Source organism: Rhopilema esculentum, unplaced genomic scaffold (assembly GCF_057945365.1).
Source record: "Rhopilema esculentum isolate cy_ngs unplaced genomic scaffold, ASM5794536v1 HiC_scaffold_26, whole genome shotgun sequence".
Classification (NCBI taxonomy): domain Eukaryota; kingdom Metazoa; phylum Cnidaria; class Scyphozoa; order Rhizostomeae; family Rhizostomatidae; genus Rhopilema; species Rhopilema esculentum.
Genome location: NW_028300837.1, coordinates 52,779 through 72,632, shown reverse-complemented (window position 1 = coordinate 72,632; position 19,854 = coordinate 52,779). Strand labels below are relative to the sequence as shown.

General features: G+C 35.2%; 2 protein-coding genes across 3 annotated transcripts; both read left to right on the top strand.

The window, feature by feature from the left end:
* Window positions 1–527: 527 nt before the first annotated feature.
* Window positions 528–12,135, top strand: LOC135694754 (putative hydroxypyruvate isomerase). Its single transcript, XM_089115329.1, has 9 exons — window positions 528–800; window positions 4,602–4,709; window positions 5,085–5,184; window positions 6,583–6,694; window positions 7,400–7,469; window positions 7,882–7,931; window positions 8,816–8,885; window positions 10,086–10,220; window positions 11,798–12,135. The coding sequence occupies exons 1-9, from the start codon at window positions 698–700 to the stop codon at window positions 11,872–11,874; spliced, it is 825 nt and encodes a 274-aa protein (XP_088971455.1). The 5' UTR covers window positions 528–697; the 3' UTR covers window positions 11,875–12,135.
* A 137-nt stretch (window positions 12,136–12,272) lies between these two features.
* LOC135694753 (RWD domain-containing protein 3) lies at window positions 12,273–18,305 on the top strand. Of its 2 annotated transcripts, XM_089115328.1 has the most exons (3): window positions 13,393–14,171; window positions 15,086–15,179; window positions 18,198–18,305. In XM_089115328.1, exons 1-2 carry the CDS (start codon window positions 13,393–13,395, stop codon window positions 15,174–15,176), a joined length of 870 nt encoding a protein of 289 aa, XP_088971454.1. In that variant the 3' UTR covers window positions 15,177–15,179; window positions 18,198–18,305. The 2 variants fall into 2 exon arrangements, with proteins under 2 accessions (XP_065069686.2, XP_088971454.1); XM_065213614.2 differs by lacking the exon at window positions 18,198–18,305 and having other exon boundaries at window positions 12,273–14,171; window positions 15,086–16,101.
* Window positions 18,306–19,854: the final 1,549 nt, after the last annotated feature.

Genomic DNA, 19,854 nt, shown 5'->3' with positions numbered 1-19,854 from the left:
TAAATATTCTTTTATTCCAACAGGTGTAAAGATCTGGAATAGTTTAACACCAGAATGCAGTCTCCAGGGTCGGTCAATTTTGTATTTTTTCAACTATCATCAATTACTAACATATTAAATTCTAATCTCATATTTGAATTAAATTTAAGGGCAGAAATGGTTGCAATAATTGGTATCAGCAATCTTTATACTTGATCAATTCCCTTGATATGGTTACACATCTAAAATGAAGATATGTCAGTGATCCAGAGAGTTATTTACTAAACTATAGCCTGCGTCACGCAGGCTACTAAACTATTGCTAATAATAGATAAAGAATAAAAATATACGTAAATTAGTTAGTAAGAAGATCAAATAAAGTCAATCTGTATATTAGCAGTTTGCTCTCTTTTTATTTCATACTCTGTTTTCAAAAGCAATAGGAAAACGCTCCATTCCCCAACACCGCCGCATCCAACAACCAACCCCCCCCCCCCCCCTCCCCCACACCCAGTAGTGCCGTCTGTCAAATGTTTCGACAATGCTCCTTATGAAAGTTTGAAAGTGAATGTGCACCTGCATTTTTGGCTAAAATTGTTATTGCCTGGAGCAGCCTGAAGTATTGTCGTTAGTAGACTCCATTGTTTTGTTTAGATGTCGCCCATACAATTTCTATAGTATCGCCTCCCGTGAGGCGTCGTCTACGCGTGTTGAAAACATGTCTGATGGCCCTGTGAAACTGAGATTTGCTGCCAATCTATCGTTCCTTTTCCAAGACATAGCCTGTTTGCCAGAGAGGTATATTGCTGCAAAGAGAGCAGGTATATTCGACTTTGCATCTTTAGAGTATAGATTTTCTTAGATCATTAGATATGCAGAGGTGTTTGATGTCGGCCTCCTGTTTACCGATTTCCACCGGTAGGCCGATTCTAACTCCTACAAGGTCATACGAAAATAAACAGCCACTAAATAGGAAGGTTCCTTGCGTCAGTTGTTTTTAAAATTAGTTTTCAGTGAGAAACGAAGGTTGCAGTTTGAGGTCCTTGAACTCTTATAGGTAATCTAGCTTGGAAAGTTGTCCTTCTTTCGGACGCTTTTTCGACCTCTGTGTATCTTTGCACAGAGGTCGAAAACAGTGCATCTTTGCGTGTGTCATGTTTTTTCATTTCGAAAACATTATTACAAATAGCTTCTTATTATTCAAAATAAGAAAAGCTAATCAATTTCGAAAGTATTTACTACATAGAATATAAATAACTTAATGGTAGCTAAATGCGACAATCTACCACAGAGGTCTTGTCTTTGACCTCTCCTATTCATAATTTTTGTCAACGACTTTCCTTTGTATCAACGTCTAAAAAGCTGCCAGATAAACAGGATAACGTCTTCTGCACAAAGAGTATCAGCAGCTTGAACCGGATGCTAAGAAAGGGCTTTTTTCTTTGAGAAAAATCTTTCAAACCTTCTTCTGTCCAATCTTAACATCCGATTATGTTTTAACATATCTATGTGGTCATTTTCCAATTGTAGGCATAAAGCTAGATTAAAGTGCTTTATTTCAGTTGATCTTAACAATTATTTTGGATTTGATTTAGCTTTCAGAATTGTAGAGCAATATCAAATAGCTACTTGATTCTTCTATATGTTTTAATTTAAGCATGGAATTTGGTTGCCACTTTCAGAAACATATTTCAATTTCCCCTACATTTGTTTTTAAAACTAATGTTCACCCCAAAGTTGATCCATCAGTAAAACATTTAAACATTTTTGACCCTTATATAACAAATATTGTTTTGATACTTTAACTGCAGGAATTGATATAATTTGGAAGAGACAAGTGATCTCAGGTTAAAAGTTATGCGGGAATAGGGGGAGTAGGCAGAGTCAAGAAATTAAATTTTTTGCATGGCATCATTTTAGTATTTGTGCAAAGATAAGATGGGGGATCAGAAAATGATGTGCCGTCGAGGATTACATAGGTTTTTGAAGAATTATCTAATGTTTTGTTAACTCATCGCTCAGCCTCCCATAGCCCCCCCCCCCCCCTCAGCACTTTATCCCTGGGATTCATAGACAAAGTATGATTCCACATCTAGAAAGAAAATATGCTATCATGAATACATTTAGTGAAACTGCATACACAAAACTGTTTCACAACTGAGAAAACTGCAAAGCCTCAAAGCACTGAGGTCTAAAAGAAATGGACTAGCTGTAGCCATCAAGAAAACTCTGAAAAGGTAAAATGTCAAAGTGGGAGTCAGCAAAATATGATGAAATTTTCAGAGAATTAATGTTGGAAAGATGAATGAAAAAGGGTCCTGCACAAGCTTCATATTATGTGGGCCGATAAGCTTTGGATATATTATAAACTTTCTGCTGATAAATGGGCATATATTAAATGCTTGAATCTTTACCATTTCCCCAGAAATTTCTCGAAACTTAAATGAAGTTAATTAGAATTCAAACTGCAATGTATTCGGTAATTTTCATTTTGAAAACTTGGTATTATGGTAATGTCAAAATATCCTTGTGAAATTATGGTAATAGGAAAATTTTCTTGCAGAATCATGGTATTTGAAACACCCCAAAGACCCCGCCTTAGGACATTAGTGCCAAAATTCATTTGATTAGGTCTATGATGCAACATATTGTGGATTACCCAGACAGTGCTTCATATTAAGATATGCTTTGATAAGCATAAAAAGATAAGATAAGCATAAAAAGATATGCCTTGCATTAAAACAGGATTAAACTGCTTCATAGTTTTGTAGATTTTGATAGAGAAAAATGCATTTTAATTTTTGAAGAATGAGAGTGGAGAATGATTATTATTCAACAGAAATCTTAGTGCTCTCTCTTGTACGTTCAACTTCTTGTGATGATTTTGCAGATGAAAAATGCCACACCAAGGGGCAGCAATTGAAGTTTGACTGACTAGAACTTTCCTTTCTTCAAAACCATTAAATTATTTTATAGTCCTATAAATAGTCCAACATCTTCAAAACCAAGAAATAGTTGCTACCAATTCAAAAGCCAGAATATGGAAAATTACATTCTAGTATCAGCAGGCAGGGTCACTGCAAGGTTTCAGGGCCCTGGGCCAAAATGTGGAGGCTCCTTCAAGCAAAGCCAGGAGAATCATTTTGTGACCAGGCCTTTTAGATTAGCTTAAAACACTTTTAATGTAATCGTTCAAAGCTTTTCACTATTTTCTAGGCATATTTTTCTGTTTTAGTAATTCTGTTCTTAAAATTGAATTCTTTACTTCAGATCCCATAGACCCAGAGGCCCTGAGACAATCTGCTTCCTCTGCCCCCTTGACCACCTTTACAATCTTATCATCCTGAAAAAACCTTTACCATGTTCACATGATGGAAACCCTCATATTGATTATCTCACACTAGCCACCACTGTCAGACAACAGTCTTTTGTACTAAAAGTATGTGAATTGGGGCTATCAGGCTAAGTGGCTATTCTATAATATTTTGTCACATTTATAGTATATGGTTTTATGTCTTTCTTAAATGTGTGCATCACACATCTAAGAAAGAGCTTGCAAACAGAATAAACTTTGAGAACAAAATTTAAAGCTGGAGAAGCTATGATGCTAAGAATATCTAGAAGCTCATTATAATGCTCTTTATGAATTATGAATGACCCTATTGATTTCAGATCTACATTGCGTTTGAAAAAGATAAAAAGATGGCTTATAATCAAGTTTCAATGACAACCTTATTCTTTAATTTAAGATGTGTCCCAAAGAAATTACATGTCCTTTAGAAATGAGTATTGAGCACAACGTAGGCCATTTAGGATTATGTGCCTCACATGATTAAAAATAATCATCTTCTGTTTTTATATATTTTCCCAAATGATTTGTTGCCAAACATAAATACCATACCACAGGGAGCATGGAAATACCTTGGAAGCCTAGTATCCATAACGTTGAACAAAAAGAACCAGAGTTGACATTACATTTAAATACTACAAATTATATATTAAAAATGACTATGGTTTATACCAATTATAATTGACATTGATGCAAATAACAATTTAGAAATTCTTACAATGCAAATTATTACAAAGAAAACAACTGTATTGGCACATTAAGAAAAGGCACTTACATGAGAGAGGATTGTCAGCTCCATATATTAGGCACTGTGTTCCTTAATATTTACCCTTCAATTGAACTTGTATGAAAACAGTATTTTTGCTGTTAATTGTATCTCATGACTGACTGACTGACTTAAAGTGAACCCCTCAAGGGGGACAACTTTTGACAATGGATCTCCACAATTTTCTATCTGGTACAGATGCTCTTATCTCTGATTTGCTCTTATCTCTTGCTTGATGACATCACTGTACTTAATCATTGATCTTCCTCTCTTCATTTCCCAATGTTTCGAGGACTTGAGTACAAGTTTTGACGCTGCTTCTTCTTCATGCCTCAACAGATGACTGACAAACTAACTTTCCTCTTCGTTCTCTGATCTTGACGCTTAGATTATTTTCCTTTCCATGCAAGTTTTAATTTCTTTGACATTTTACCTCCTTTGACATTTCTGATCATTCTAGTATATACATCATAAACTATGGTTTATAATTGATACTTCTCTGTTAAGGGTTCAGTGGTGTTGAATGTGCAGATCCATATTCAGTGGCTATCAATGTATTAGTTGAGGCAAAGGAAAATGCTAAAGTTGAGCAGGTTCTGTTAAATTCATTCAAAGGTATGCATATGCCAGTCTTCTTTCTTGTAAAACCTCTAAAATAGTTAAGTCTTAGAACCAGCTTGTTTTCTCTCAAGCTTATATTTTATGTTGCTATTTAGATATTTTCATATTTCTTAGGAAAAGATCATTGTAAAACTACTGATAGTATATATTTTAATATGTAGTATATATATGAAATTCATGCAGTCATTATGAAAATGCTGATAATAGTTAATAGTGGAGTTCTGTAAAATATATCTATCAAACAAAAGTTTGTTTGTAAGTTGTATGATATTAAGATACTTATGAATCTTACCACTTGTTTCAAAGGTTTGTCATTTAGCACAAATGGTCAATAAAACTTGATAATTAAAGCAAAATTTTTATTTGCAGGTGATACATCAGGTCTGGCAGCAGTTCCAAATCGGCAAGATGAGTTTCAACAATGCCTTGAACTCTCAATTCAGTACTGCACCGCACTAAAGTGTAAACGGTTAGTAAATTAAAAACAATTTTTATTATAAGTTTACTTGTCTTTCCAAAATTATGCTCAATATCTAAAAATACAACGCGGGCTATAAAAAGCCCTTGCCAGTTTGGCTGCATGGGCTATTTAGCCCTTGCAGAACTGTTGTTTATGCAAGTATTTGAGTATTTTAAATTTGAGTATATTAAAACACTATTCGCCTTAAGAAGGCATTTTTGTGTGTATTGCTAGACCTTTAAATTTGAATTACCACTCCTTAAAACGAGACAAAAGAGGGACATAACTTTTTTAAAATATGGCAAAGTTTTGTTAGGCTTTGCCTGTCAAATGTGGCTTTTTTGGGAATGCCTAGTCTATATCGTGACTTGAAAAAAATTGTTTCATATTTGACAGCATAGTGTAACGTTTCTTACTTTAATTATTTGTAGCATTAATCGCGCTATATGTTATTCCTTTTGTGCGAACACATTTCCTATTCCATTGCAAGTTTTAGCAGGTAATACAATAGTTTGTTAACATGGGATAAACATATAGACCTGTAAGACCTCTTTCTCTTTATTTACTAACACCCTGATATTTAGCAGTAAGTAGTACAAACATTGGGAAGCTAAACTGCGCAGAATAAATGAGAATGTTGGTTTGAAAAAATGGGCAGGCAGAAAAAAGCCCTCACAAACTTATTTTGCGTGGAGTTTGCACAGGCCAGGCTATAGCCCTCGTCTCCAGGAAAGGCCTAGTTGGCCCTCCAATGTATAACAAACATGTTCTTATAATTTGTCTAAATTTTAAGAGAAGATTTCCAAGGAAGGGGTATGTCATATGTGATAGTCAGTATTACATGTGAAAAAAGTTCTTAAATCTAAAAAAATATATGAAAAGTGTTTTCATATGCTGCAAATATGCATACCTGCCTTGTTAATTATGTTGGATTCATTGTTCTACCAATTCAGTTCTATTGTACTCTCTACTGTTTCTCCATTCTCAAATGCTTGAGACTCGTGCAAAGTGCTTCTGCCTTGTTACTAGGCCTAAATAAATATGTAGCTCAGTTCCTGAAGAGAATTGGTGTTCCTGAAAAGATCTTAGCCATATACAGCATCTAGGGGGTCAAGATTGTTTGAAAAATGATAGTTTGCATCGTTTTTGTTGGTTTTTAATCATTGTGGTTTGTTTGGGTCATATTGGATGGTTTTGCCTGGTTTAGGGTTGTTTTTGGTGGTTTTTGTGGTTTTGGGTGGTTTGGCTGCTTTGTTTTTGTTTTGGGTTGCTTCATGTAATGTTCTGTATGTTTTTCCCTTTGCAACACAATTTAATTATCACTGGGAAGCATTTGCTTACACCAGTTCCTCAAAATAATCATTTAACAGACTGGTACACTTTGTCAACAATTAATTTCCTTGACAGTCTTCACATTCCTTCTGGTGTATATCCTGAAGGAGACAATGAGGAGAAAGAAAGCCTTTGGAGAGAAACATTTATCCAAAATCTTCGATATGCATCACAGCGTGTTGCTCTGGTAATCTATATAAAATTCCAATTGAATTTACTTGATATGGCTAAGATTCTTACATTTGTTGTGTTAAAGTGAAGGTTTATGACCACGACTCCTTAACTTGCAAATACTCTTCCTGTTGTGGTGCCCTCATCTTACAAATCTTGAGTTGGACTTGCCAATCCTTTGATCAGTGATTCAAGTTCTAAAGAAACCTTTCAACTAGAAGCTGAAAATGTCTTTATTTATTAAATGAGGCAAAACATTTAAAATTATATATAAAGTTTATCAAAGAAGTATTAGCAGGACATCAAAAAGATTCTTTACTCCCTCAGAACAGCAGATTTGAGGCAAAGCTACTTTCTAACCACTAAAAACCTCTTAGAACCCAATCTCCTTCTAGTAAAGCATCAATGTATCATTGCTCAATTTTGTGAAGATAACATTGATATACAAGTATTTTTGTTTTTATAAACCAGTAATAGGCCACACCTTTTTGTTGGTTGCAAATGAGTTCAATTAGACGAGATAACAAAAAATAAACAAAACAAGCCATATGTAATATTTCCTTTCATGTATTCTTTTTTATTCTATATTTCAGAGGTTGAGACTTTTTTAGTTTCTTATTTGTTTATTTTTCATTGCATTAATGTTATTTATAAAACATTACTTTTGATGTTGATAGATTTCAATTGTTTAAACTGACCTTATGCTCTTCCCTATTTTCAGGATAACATAACCATTTTGATTGAGCCAATTTCAAACATTCACAATTATTTCCTAAGCCAGACTGATCAAGGTATGAGCCGTAAGCATTTTTATGAACTGTAAAGATCATAATAGTTTGATAATTGTAATTTTATAGTGTTATGAAATTTGTCAAGTTCCTGGATTCAGCCTTGTATTTAGTTGTCACAAGTTGAAACGCTACAATTTACTAAACTATTTAGTTTTACTTTTGAAAATCTTTGAAGCCATGTGTACATCTGTTAAATTTTTAAGCCTGTAAATGTTCAATCCATATATAAAACCAGGGATAAATTTCTTGCTAGTTTCTACTTTTTATGAAGCCCATTTTATTTTGAAAATGTGTAAATGAAATTATTTTGACAATTACGTTGAAGTTTCAAAGTTAGAATGAAATGTTACAGCTAAATGTAGGTAGTTGAAAGTTTTTTACTTCTTCTTGTTACGACTTAAATATTTTTTAGCTATTGAAATTATAAAAGAACTGAATTGTGACAATGTAAAGCTGTTACTGGTAAGAGATGTATTTGGGTAAATTTACTGTATATCTATCTACTTTAGAATTATTTCAGGCAAGTCAAAATACTTATTCTAACGCATATTTCTTTATTAATGATTATATAGCATTGCATTGCTCTGTAAATTTCCAAATCAAATTAATAAACTCGTAACATGCACTGATTATCTTCAGCTAATTTTTTATGTTATAAAATATCCTGAAGCTTTTCCCAGGCTTTCCGGTTGATCGATAATAAAGATAACTTGGATCCTAAATTAGTTTGCTCCATTTTTCTGAATCCTTTTTCATGGTTAGAAGTTATTAAACAATGTCATTGATTTTAACCTGCTTTTGCAGAAATTTTGAAATTATGTTTTTTATTGACTATCTGAGAACAAGCAAAAGTTTTTTCCTCAATATGTAAGTTTGCAATTTAGTAATAAAAAAATCTGCAATCCTGCAGTAAATGGTCTTGCGCAACCGGCATGCTTTGCGACAATATTTTCAAAACCCGCGTACTATTGTACTCAGTGAAACTACCAAATAGGGTCCATTTCTTCTCACATAACTAACAGCGATTGCAAAGCATGCTGGTTGCACAAAAGCCTTTAAATTATATTTCTTTCAATTTTGACAACCGAAAGGGCGAGGTGAACAAGGACAAAGCTTGAGGTGTATAAATTTGAATCAAAACTGCCTAGATTGTTCTAGTTCACTTTTATATTGAACCATTTTAATTTTATAGGATATTAAGATGATTATTATGATTTTGTTTACTATTCAAAGCCCTGTTTATTGACACATCACATTGTCTGTCAAATGTCATCCTTGTCATGTCCACCCTTGTTTGATTTGCAAATCGGATCTTTTTGTCTGGAAAAGTCTTATCGGTATTTCAGGACTTGTACCATCATCAGCGGACGCACGGAGACATTACAAACACGTTATCCAACTATTTACCATACATAGGCATGTTGTTTTTCCTTTTATACTATTATACTATTTATACTATCTGATGTTGCTAGAAACCTTAAATTTTTGTAGAGACAATTCCATAAGGCAATCATATCCTACTATTATGTATTAACAAAAGCCAAGTTAACAAACTAAAATGAAAACCTGAGCTGTTTAAGAAACTTTATTGTGAAAGCAGTTTTTTTTGTATTTGCCGTTTTTGACGAATTGAGAGGCGATTAATGTCCACATGAGCTGTAGATTCCGTGACTGATAGCAAAAACAGATTCTAGAAAAGTTGTCAACCTTCCTCTGGCCAAGAAAATCTAATTATTATTAAACCTTCATCAGTTTTTATGGGTTTAGAATCGGCATGGTTAGAAAATTGGGGATACACAGCTAGTCTTTTTCCCCTCTCCGTAGAACACCGTTTTTCAAAACATTTATAAAAAATTGTAGCTTGTTTTTAATTAAAGATGTTTTTTGAGACAGATGTAAAGTCACTTCATTTCCTTAAATTACATGATTTTTTCAATTATTAACAAAATCGGGTCAAAATTTGAATATATAAATAATAAATGATCAATGCCTAAATTTCTGCAAGCACTGTATTTTGGAAACAAAAATTAATATGATTTCTTAAACTTTCTCAAGTTTCCAAGTCACCTTAATTTCTTTGTGTTTACACAACCTTCTGGCCAAAAATTTCAATATCTTTCTTCAACTCTATAACAAGTATAGTTACAAATGATGATTGTCTTATTTCATAAGAATATTGGTTGACAGACACGTGATGAGCATATTTGTTAAAGGTAACTGAACATGCTGTAATCCACACATTCCTTTGATGGGGCTGTAAAGAGTCGTAGACCGTTGTATTATTTACAATCGTCATTATAAAGAGAAATTGGTTCTTCTTCATAGCATGGTGCAGAACCAATTTGTTTAGTTTTCAATCAATCGCTCGATCTTAGCTCATCCACAATATTGAGGTTTTATCTGATTTTGCTCCTTCTTACTCTTCTACTTAAGTGTATAACAGTTTTTGCTTGTTTGTTGTACTTCTGAGCTCTCCGCCTTCACCTCTATGTGCTCCAATAAGACGTTATACAAAGTTTAGAAGTAGCTGTTACTAGGTAGTAAAAATGTTTTGTTATTCCTGGTGACTCAGCATCAGATTATACCTGAACTGAAACTTTTCATTCCACTTTCTAGGACACATACAAATCAGCCAGGTGCCTGACCGGAACGAGCCGGACAGTAACGGGGAAATAAATTACACTTTTGTGTTTAATCATCTGCTAAGAATTGGATATTCCGGTTGGATTGGATGTGAATATGTTCCGCAAGGTAAATTACACGGTTCTCAAACCCATCTCCTATGGTTGGACTTATTATAATTCTTCTGATAAACGCATGCCATTGGCCCAAGTGTAATAGGATTCCTAAGGCACCTAACTATGTTTTGACACGATTCATCTCATAAATTTAACAACTCCATATTGAACAATGAAGTCAATATTGGCAAGTAATAAAGTTTTCTCTTCGATTTTAGTAAAGCAATGTCAATATTCTTTTAATTATTCCTTGTCAACTGATTTGGCGACTTTTTAATCGGAAACCTCCAGAGCATATGTCTGTAATATGCAAACTTCGAATGCATCATTTTTGAGGTTTTGATGAACATGTTACACAATAACCGCAGAACAAGCCTTGTGACTTTAGATGTTAGATTCACTATCGTATGTGGTTTTCCTACCAATTTCATTGATAAATCGTCCGCCTGGAGTGTCAAAGTTGCTGTCAGTTGTGATTGCCTACAGCTCGGTTTTAAAAGTTCTCATGAGAGCCACAGCAACCCCAAACACCTGCTCGTTGAAGCTCTGACACACAGGTCTGAAGAAAACAGAAAATGTCTTCTATAATCGCACCCTAGAGGCCGATAAAATAATTTCTTTTTCTTTTCTGACATGTTTTCACTACTGACAGTTAATGCCAGGAAAACCTTTTGACTTTGGTAATTTCTTTGTATTTTTTGAAAGCAACACAGATCTACTAGAGCTTGTAGCCAGCTGTAACAGGATAGATTCGATTTAGAGGGGCATAAGCTTTGAATCTACTAAGATCATTGTGTTACGTTCCATGTAATTTTAAAAGATAACATTCTATATTGGTACTTTTAATTGTTAGAAGGCGGTCACAGTTCCTGTATCGATACACTTAATTCTGTCTTCATTTTCAGCTATCATTTTTAGACATGGAACCAGGTTTTTCTGATTTCAAGCATACTGACCTGAACACCGTTACCTTATATCCTCTAATGAACCCACTAAGGAGTTGCTTCTTCGGAGCTCGCGTTTTTTACTGGCCTATTTTGATCTACACCTGGGTGTATTTATTTTCCAACTTTGGGATTTCGATCAATGTTCTGACGTTTTATTGAAACTGTTTGCTTTTTTCAAAGCCATGATTAGCTTTTTAAAATTTCTTTAAGTCGCATGAAGCAAAAAGCTAGTGTTGGTTAATAAAATCAACTTAAACTTTCTTAAATTGTGAAACGCTAGTCCTAATTTCAAGGTCACTATAAACAACCATTTACCGATTAGTCAGCGTCATAGCCATCCTCCTCACGGTCCCTTTTATAAACAAGAAACAGATTGACTTGAGTGTTGGAGACGCTCCTTTGAAGGGGTTGCTAATTATATTTTTCTTTTTCGGGGGGAATTGATTCGGGGGTTTATGGTATCTCAATACCAATTTGAGATCAATCACTCGCCGGTGTTTCCCCATTATATTCAAGTTGCTCATTATATTAGACTTCAAGCTATAATCTAAGTTCCCCTTGAAAACAAAATCTAGCGCTTTTAAATTATTGGTCTTTTATTTATTTGTTCCAGTTCTAAGTTTTGGTTTTTTTCTCTCTCCAGATTCAAAAGGATTGGGCTGGATTGAGCCATATTTACAAAGGGATGATGATATGGAGCTGAGAGTAATAAAGTCATGAGACGATGCTCTCGATATCTAGAAATGCACATTGCAAATTGGTCTACTCCTTGCATTGACTTGGAATCAACGAAGCGTTCCTGGAATTCTTGAAGAAGAAAAATGTTTAGTAACTCGTAAATGATAATTGTATCGAGTTTATGAGTGGTGGTGATATCTTGATAAAATGAATGTAATGTATGTATTTTATTATTAACTAATACACTTAATATTCAATTGAGAAATTCAAAGAATATTTAATAAAGCACCTAATCTATTTTCATTTGCTTTTGTTGCTGCTTAACGGCCTACACCAGCTGTTTACCTTACACCGAGAACGCTGAGAAAATCACCCACTTGTTCTAAAAGCGGAATCGTTGGTTCGTTGAATTGCATCATAAGAACACATTTCATATTGTAAGCTCAATGTGTAATAACATTTCCTTCATCGCATGTATACCTGGCGTAAGCAGACGACAATCTAAAGTCAAACCAAACGCAGGATGCAAATATAGCAAAAATCTTCCAGAGATTCCATGATCCCGCCCCATCTGCTTTTAAACGAGAACTGCTTTTCAGGGGGCCGTGACAAAAACATTAATAAGTAAGAAGATAAATACTACGAAATAAGAATGGCAAGGTGGCAAGGGAAGGTGCCTGTTTGGCATCAGGTTCAAGTTGGTTCCAAAGCTTAGGTCCACGAAAAGAAATGGCTCTCTGCCCATTGTTTGTTTTCCGGAAGGGTAGCGAAAGATCGGTATCGGTATTTCTCAGTTTTCTAGCATTTCGAATCGAATTTTTTTCGAACAGGTTGGAAAGGTACTCTGGGACGAACCCATTTAATGACTTGTACATTGTTGCAGCTGTTTCGCTTCTAATAATGTCATCTGTAGTTGGCCAACCCAAACTGCGAATCAGTGGCATAGCAGACGCATCAACTCTGCTTTTAACTCGATTCTGCAGCTTTTGCAAGGATTGCAGTTTAGTCACCCCACAGCACCCCCATACCGAACAGCAGGATCGAAAATTGGGCTCGACGATACCCCGATACATTTTACTTAACGTGTTTTGAGGTAAAAATTTTCTGGAATGTTTCAAAAATCCGATCACACGAGAAACTTTGGTACGGAGACTGTTAACGTGTTCCTCCCAATTTAAGCTTCTATCCATGATCACATCCAGATACTTTGTTCGGTCAGCTTTTTCAACTTAAGTGTCACTAATAAAAACCTGTGGATGATCAACTGTTTTATTTTTCAATTTTGGGCTGGGGGATGACATGATAAATCACAAGTTTCTGAAAACCCCTGCAGAGTTGCTTGCTTTTGCTGGACATATTACCTTTAAGCTGCATCTAGATAAAAATTATTTATTACTCCGTACAATCATATCATAGTCAATTGACTATGGTACAATCAATACAATTTACCTTCATCCTCTTATGATGGCGCGGGGCTCATATGTTTCTACTGAGGAAACAGCCTCGTCTTAATGATTCCTGATTGATTTTTGGCGGGTAATCAAAGTTACTACCACAACGATGCCACTGGGAGATATTTTGGAGGAAATTGATACTTTACGTGCTATATTTTGTCAGGATGGAGAGTTCTGCCTTCATTCTGATTTGAATTGTTTACATGAGGCCAATGCTTATAGCATTAGCTTCTCAATTAATGTAAATGTTGATGTGGAAACTGCATATTCTGCAAGCAGCGCTGCTGCAAGTTCCGTTGCGAAAAAAGAGCCTAAAACGGTGAACCTAGTTCTTTCCGTTTCGATTGATTGTAAGTATCCAGATGAGCTGGAAAGTATTTCAGTTACAAGCACAGATATGAAAAGAGCTGAGGTCGATACTTTGAAAGCGGGGCTTGTTCAATATATAGGCCGTTGTTTAAAAGGTCGTGGAGAACCAATGATATTGGATATTGTTCAATGGATGAAGGAAAATACAGAACGGTTTATTGTTAAAGACAAGGAAAGGATTCACAATATGCATCAACAGTCTTCGGGAGCAGAAGAACAAGGAAATCCCAATGTATCAAGCGAAAAATGTTTTGTTTTGAAACTTGATCACATGAGAGCCAAACAAAAGTACAAAAAGACCATATTAAGTTGGATGAATAAACTGAATCTTTATGGAAGATTGATTTTCTTTAAAAAATCAATTTGGATTGTTGTATATGGGAAACATGAGTCCATCAAGGAGTACATTAAGCTTCACAGATCACAAAATGTTGATGTGGACTCAAGTGGCAGACCATGCAAAGAGAGAATGATGAGCATTTTGCTTGAATTTGATTGCTCACTCTCCAACGACGAGTAAGTACAAATAATTATTTAAACCATCAGTCAGAGAAACCAGAGTATGAAGACTTGTTGAAAAGTGGCCTGTCTCTCTTTTGAAAAATGTAGCAATCTCTTTTGTTTTTCTCAGCAGGGGATTTAGGGGCTGTTGGTCCATTGTCCTTTACAATTTTGTGCTTTTTTCTTAGTTTCGGGCCCCTTTCTGGCTACCATAAGCATGGGGCAAGGGGCCACACCTAAAACCACTCCTTATTTTGCTATTATTTTGCCTTGGTGCTTTGCTCCTTAACCTACAACCCTTCAAGTATTTCTGCCATCAATCATTATTGTCACACTCTGCATCAACAATTCTGTATTAATCAACTGTTATTACTGGATATCAGGTTGTCTCTCAGTATTCTAAATAACCTACATCTTAGATCACGCTTATAACTCCTCCAAAACACCTATCACTCAGGTTGATGCCATTATTAAGAATGAAATTTTAAGAATTCACCACATTTGCCACTTTCTTTCAACCTTGTTGTGTAATGTAAGAATATAACAACTAAAACATGGTAGAAATTTCTAGAGTGTTAGCATGGTTGTGTTGTTAGAACTCATGGCATTTTAAAACAAAAAATTACTGTTGCTGACGCATTTCTTTGATTTTAATTGACAATCACTGACAAAGCATTGTCTAGTCTACTTAAGTCTTAAAATGAACTAATTTATGTAAACATTGGAAGGAGGGGGCATTGTATAATTTTATGAAATTCTAGTGAAAGGTAGAGGGCAATAAACAATTGTATGAAAGTTTAGTGTAAGGCTTTTTACTAAGAGGTATGGAATGCTGAAAAACTCAACATAGTAGTTTATTTTTTTGGTTTGGCACATCCCCAACATCTCTGAGTTTATGTGTCACCTTTGATTATTGATTTTGTTTACAGGCTTGATGGATTTAAATTTATAGAGTGTGAAACATGGGATGAAGTTAGCAAGGCGTTCCAGGTCTTTGGCGTTGATCCTGAGAAGTTGTAAAAGGTGAGAATTATTCATTGAAAGTAATATAAACAAAAAGTGGATGTGAAGTTTTCATAATGGCAGAAGCATATTAAAGATGGTCAAAATGAGGCGAAGGGGCCAAGATATGTGAAGCAAGCCAGCTTGTGGGGGCCAAAGGAGTTTCCTGGGAATTTTTGCAACCACACCTTTGGAATGCTAGAAATAACTCTTTGAAAACTAACATGAAATCAACTATGCTATAGAGTTCTTAGGTGTGATGTCACAAAAAGTTATTTTTATAATTTTTGAATTTTGACCACATAACATAAATTAGCATTTTGGTTTGGTTCATGATGTTATGAACAAAGACCAGATCCCAATGGTTTGATGGGGAAAGAGCCTGTGGTCAATTTGTAAACACTATTTATTAAATTATTAAATTTATTAAATGGCAGATAGTTTAGGCCATAGAAAAAGCGAAATTACATTATTATGTGCTGGCACCAAGTTATTCTAGATCAGGTTTCTTGAGAAGTTATTACGAATCAGTCACATATTTTTAGACAAAATTAGATCAGTGCAAGCAATCTTATTGAAAATGATCAATTCTGAAAATCCACCATTTTGAGATAATTGCCACCAATATAAAATACAATGGTTAATAGACGCTTTTTATAGAATAGTTACGAAATGTGAATAGGTATCTACTTGAAAACATCCAAAACCTGCATTTATTTGATATGAGCATAAGCCTATTTCAATGCCTACATTTTTGCTAAAATTCTGCCATTTTGCATCTGATCCACCATTTTGAAAATAAGGAAAAAATTCAAAATTCCCCAAATAAAATTTGATTCTACAATGTCTAGCAACCCTAAAACCTTTTTTAGAACTTTGATTGGAAAATCTTTCCAATTTTCCTGGTTTGAGATCTGTCCATTATTTCCCCTATGCAATTTTAATTTTAGCCTCTTTGTCTTCTATGGTAAAGACATATCAACCAAACGGCGTTTCTAAAAGACTAAACACTCCAAGAACAGGCTGAACCAAACTAGAGCTAAGGGATATTTAAAGGATCACTACTTACTAGACATTTTATTTCAGAATGATATAGTATATTACAAAAATGTGAATAGGTATAGTATATTTCTTTCCACTTTTGCCTCAAAATTTATTTCTGCTTTGCAGAAAAGTGGGTGGCCTTGGCCCTGAATAAGGGTCCGATAGAACACGATGCAAATTACATACACAGTTGAGGATCGAAATAGGCTAATCAGCAGGGACCGCGCACCAGTCTAAAAGTGGAGGGGCTGAAATGGATTTGACCGAAAAAATTTTGAGGCCACGCCCTCTAGAACGCCGGAAAAGGCCTCTTTTAGAAAATACTTGCTTATTTTTTCTTAATCTTTATAAAGAGTCTGGTTCAGAGAAGATATCAATAACTATGAAAATAGATAGAATTATCTTGAGGGTAATAAAACATCAAGCTAACCAAGTTAGAAAATACATCATATCATTAAACAAGATAAAACACCTAGAAAATGAACATTAAACAACAAACATTAAACAAGGTTTCCAGTCAAGAAGAACTGCATAGGAGTAAACTATCCAAAGTTTCGTTAGAGTAAACCTTTTAAAAAAAATTCTAGCCTATTATTGCAAAAAATGGGGGGGGGGGGGTATTAGCCCCTACTAGCCCAATGGCTGCGCGGTGCCTGTCAATCAGAAAAGCGCAAGCACAAGACCGGCATAGTTGTCCAATCAGTGCCTGTAGACTGGAGTCCGAGAGAGAATACGAACTCCTTCTGTCTACAAAATGACGGCTTTTTCGTTTGTATGTAGATCGATTCCAAAACTGCTAGATGAAAAGACGACCGGGCTCTGCCAATTATCTGCAACATTTCGTTATGTTGCAAAATCTAGGTTGTCCTAAAGGTGTTGTCCGATGGCAGCAGAGTCACTATTTTTTACTGCGGTTTTAGACCTATACGATACGATCGAGAAGGCTGTTCTTTTTGAGGGACAGTTTGATATTGTCCACCTCGTAAAAGCCTTCAGGGCCCACGCCACCAGGGGGCCGGAGGGGCCACGCCCCCCCCCACTTTTTTGCGAAGCAAGTAGTTTTAAAGCTGCAGTAATGGGAAAAAAGCCTTGGTCCCCTACTTTGGCTAGCCTTGGCCACCCACATTTAAACTCGTGGCGTAGGCCCTGCTTGTAGAAGCTTATTTGGTTCCAGACAATCAACCAGCAGTTAGGATCGGCTTATTAGAATCTGATCTTACTTTATTTCATCTTATTATATAACCCTAGCAGTTTAGCTGATCTTGCTTAAAAGACACTTTGTTTGGTGTATGAGTCACAGCATGCAGTTTGTTTTGAAACGGTCTGTCAAAAGTTGAGACCTTTTTTTGTATTTATATCACAGACAAATTTCAATAACGTCAAGCAGTTAATCTGGAAAGGTGATCAATTTGTTTAAAAGATTTTGGTAGGGCCACTATTCGACCTCTGTTACATGATAAAAGACAATCATATATCTTGTTTTGACAGACCAGTTCTTTACTTTTTGGGGTATCGCGGGTTAACTATTTATGAAACTTGTTAAAAATGGTTCTTCAAGGCACGGCTTTCAGTTTTTTGATATTCTGATATTTTGATATTCAACACAAACAATAAACAAGCGACATTTTCACTTCAATTTCAGCCTTATTCTGTGGGAGCTTTATTGGTTTTTGTGTACAAAGAATGAGTACACTATATTTAGCGATGTCAAGACAAAGTAAACAACAAACTCCCTTCCGAATGTTCTGCTTGCATTTCACTTCGTTTCTTGAATTTTCGATGATTGGTCTGTGAAAGTCAAAGAGATGTTGGTGAAAGTGCTCTAGGCGAGGGATTCTTCAATGCATGGCGTGCGCCTATGTGTGATGTCAGAGTTCTTTGTAGGCGGATTGTTCGCATTCTTTTCCTTGTATCCAATAGCAATCTTCTCAATAACTGGCCAAACATATCGGTTAATCTACCTTTTGTAAAACGATTGTTTACAAAATTCTCTAGCGACCATTTTATTGCTGAAAGACTTTAAAACGACGTCAGATCACAGACGTGGGACGAAGCGAGTTGGTTTTGAAATTTCAAGGTGTACAAGAGGGATTATAGTTTTACAGAAGATCCATTTGCCTCTCCATCTACTCAGAAAGAGATCTTTTTTCATGTTTCAAGTCTACCAAGGTGAGTTGGTCGATAATCAAAGATTTTATGGTGTTAATCTGCATATGATTACAATTGTGTTTACAATTTTCATGATATGATGCCTATTGTAAACCTTTTCACAAGTATTGAAAGAGTCAGATGTGAAATTTCCTTACAGGCAAAGCCTTGATTAGGCGGAATATGACAAAGATCTGCTCTATTCGTTTGTTTTGCCGGTAATGTTTACTTGGAATCTAAAAGTACCTCAATGATTCCCAATTATTCTCCTGCCATACCGTAAGTCCTTGAACGTGCGTTCCTCTTCGAATGAACACCCAACACCTGCGAAAGAGTCGAACTTTCTTTAGAGATTTACAGCATTTCATTTTGGGGTGGGCGGGTCTACCTGGTGCCCTTTGGAGAAGTAACTTTCATGAACAAATTATCCGTTCTTCTTATGCCAGCCACGGGGAGTACGAAGCCACCAATAAGATAATTGCATCCTTTGGAAGTTTTGATGTGGCAAATTTGTAAAATTCATAATTTTTTAAAACTAAATTAATGAAAGAAAGAAAGAAATGAGAGAATTCTTCACTGCGGAGAAACATCGGACCCTTTATTACAAATACTGTTTTTTATTTCATAAGCAAAAGATATATTCTGTCATGAGATATATCCTTAAAAACAATGTTCTTACAGTCCTCCATTTTTTAGTATCTCAGCCTCTTGTTCTTCTTAATTTGTTCTTAACCTTTACTATAAAATTATTTTTATAAAAATGCCATCAACTATTTGCCATCAACACAACGGTAGTTTTGCAGCTTGCTGTATTGAAGGGATCTTGCAGAAAGGTCCCACACAAAGCGGAATGATGAAGCTGAGGCTTAGTGTAGGCCCGGTTGAATCTTTCTTTCGAGATCAATCACAAAAATATGCCCGTTAAACACAAAACGCCCTCTTTTTACTACTAGATTGTTTTTTATTTCGCCATCAGTATCTGTAGATATTAGACCTCATCCACCTCTTTCTACATTCTACGGATATAAGAATTTATAGCTCCATGCTCTTTTGTGACTTGTTTACTTTCATAAATTTGTTTGTTTGTTTAGGTAATCCTCTCAAATTTCAATAAAAAAGCAAGAAAACAAATAATTTTTTATCCATAATGAACAAGCTCCATGTTAATCTTATCAGATCTAAATCCGTCTGTTCGCTGGAAACTTTGCGCAAACAGCTCAAGTTTGATTTTCAATAGATCTTGATTCCAGAAATGGCTCCAGAAATCTGAATGCGGCGATGGTCTTGATTTCTTTTTTTTTTGACTTCTTATTATCTTGGTTTTCAATTAAAAATGGAAGATAACATAGGCACTCTTAGCCTACCCGCCTACTGGGTTTTCCATCTTAGATTAAAACTTACCTAAGTAATTACAATCAAGTACACTTACTTTTGACAGCTAAACATATGACGGCAATTTCCATAGCGATCAGTAGGCCTTTCTTTCTGCCGTCATGCATGGTAG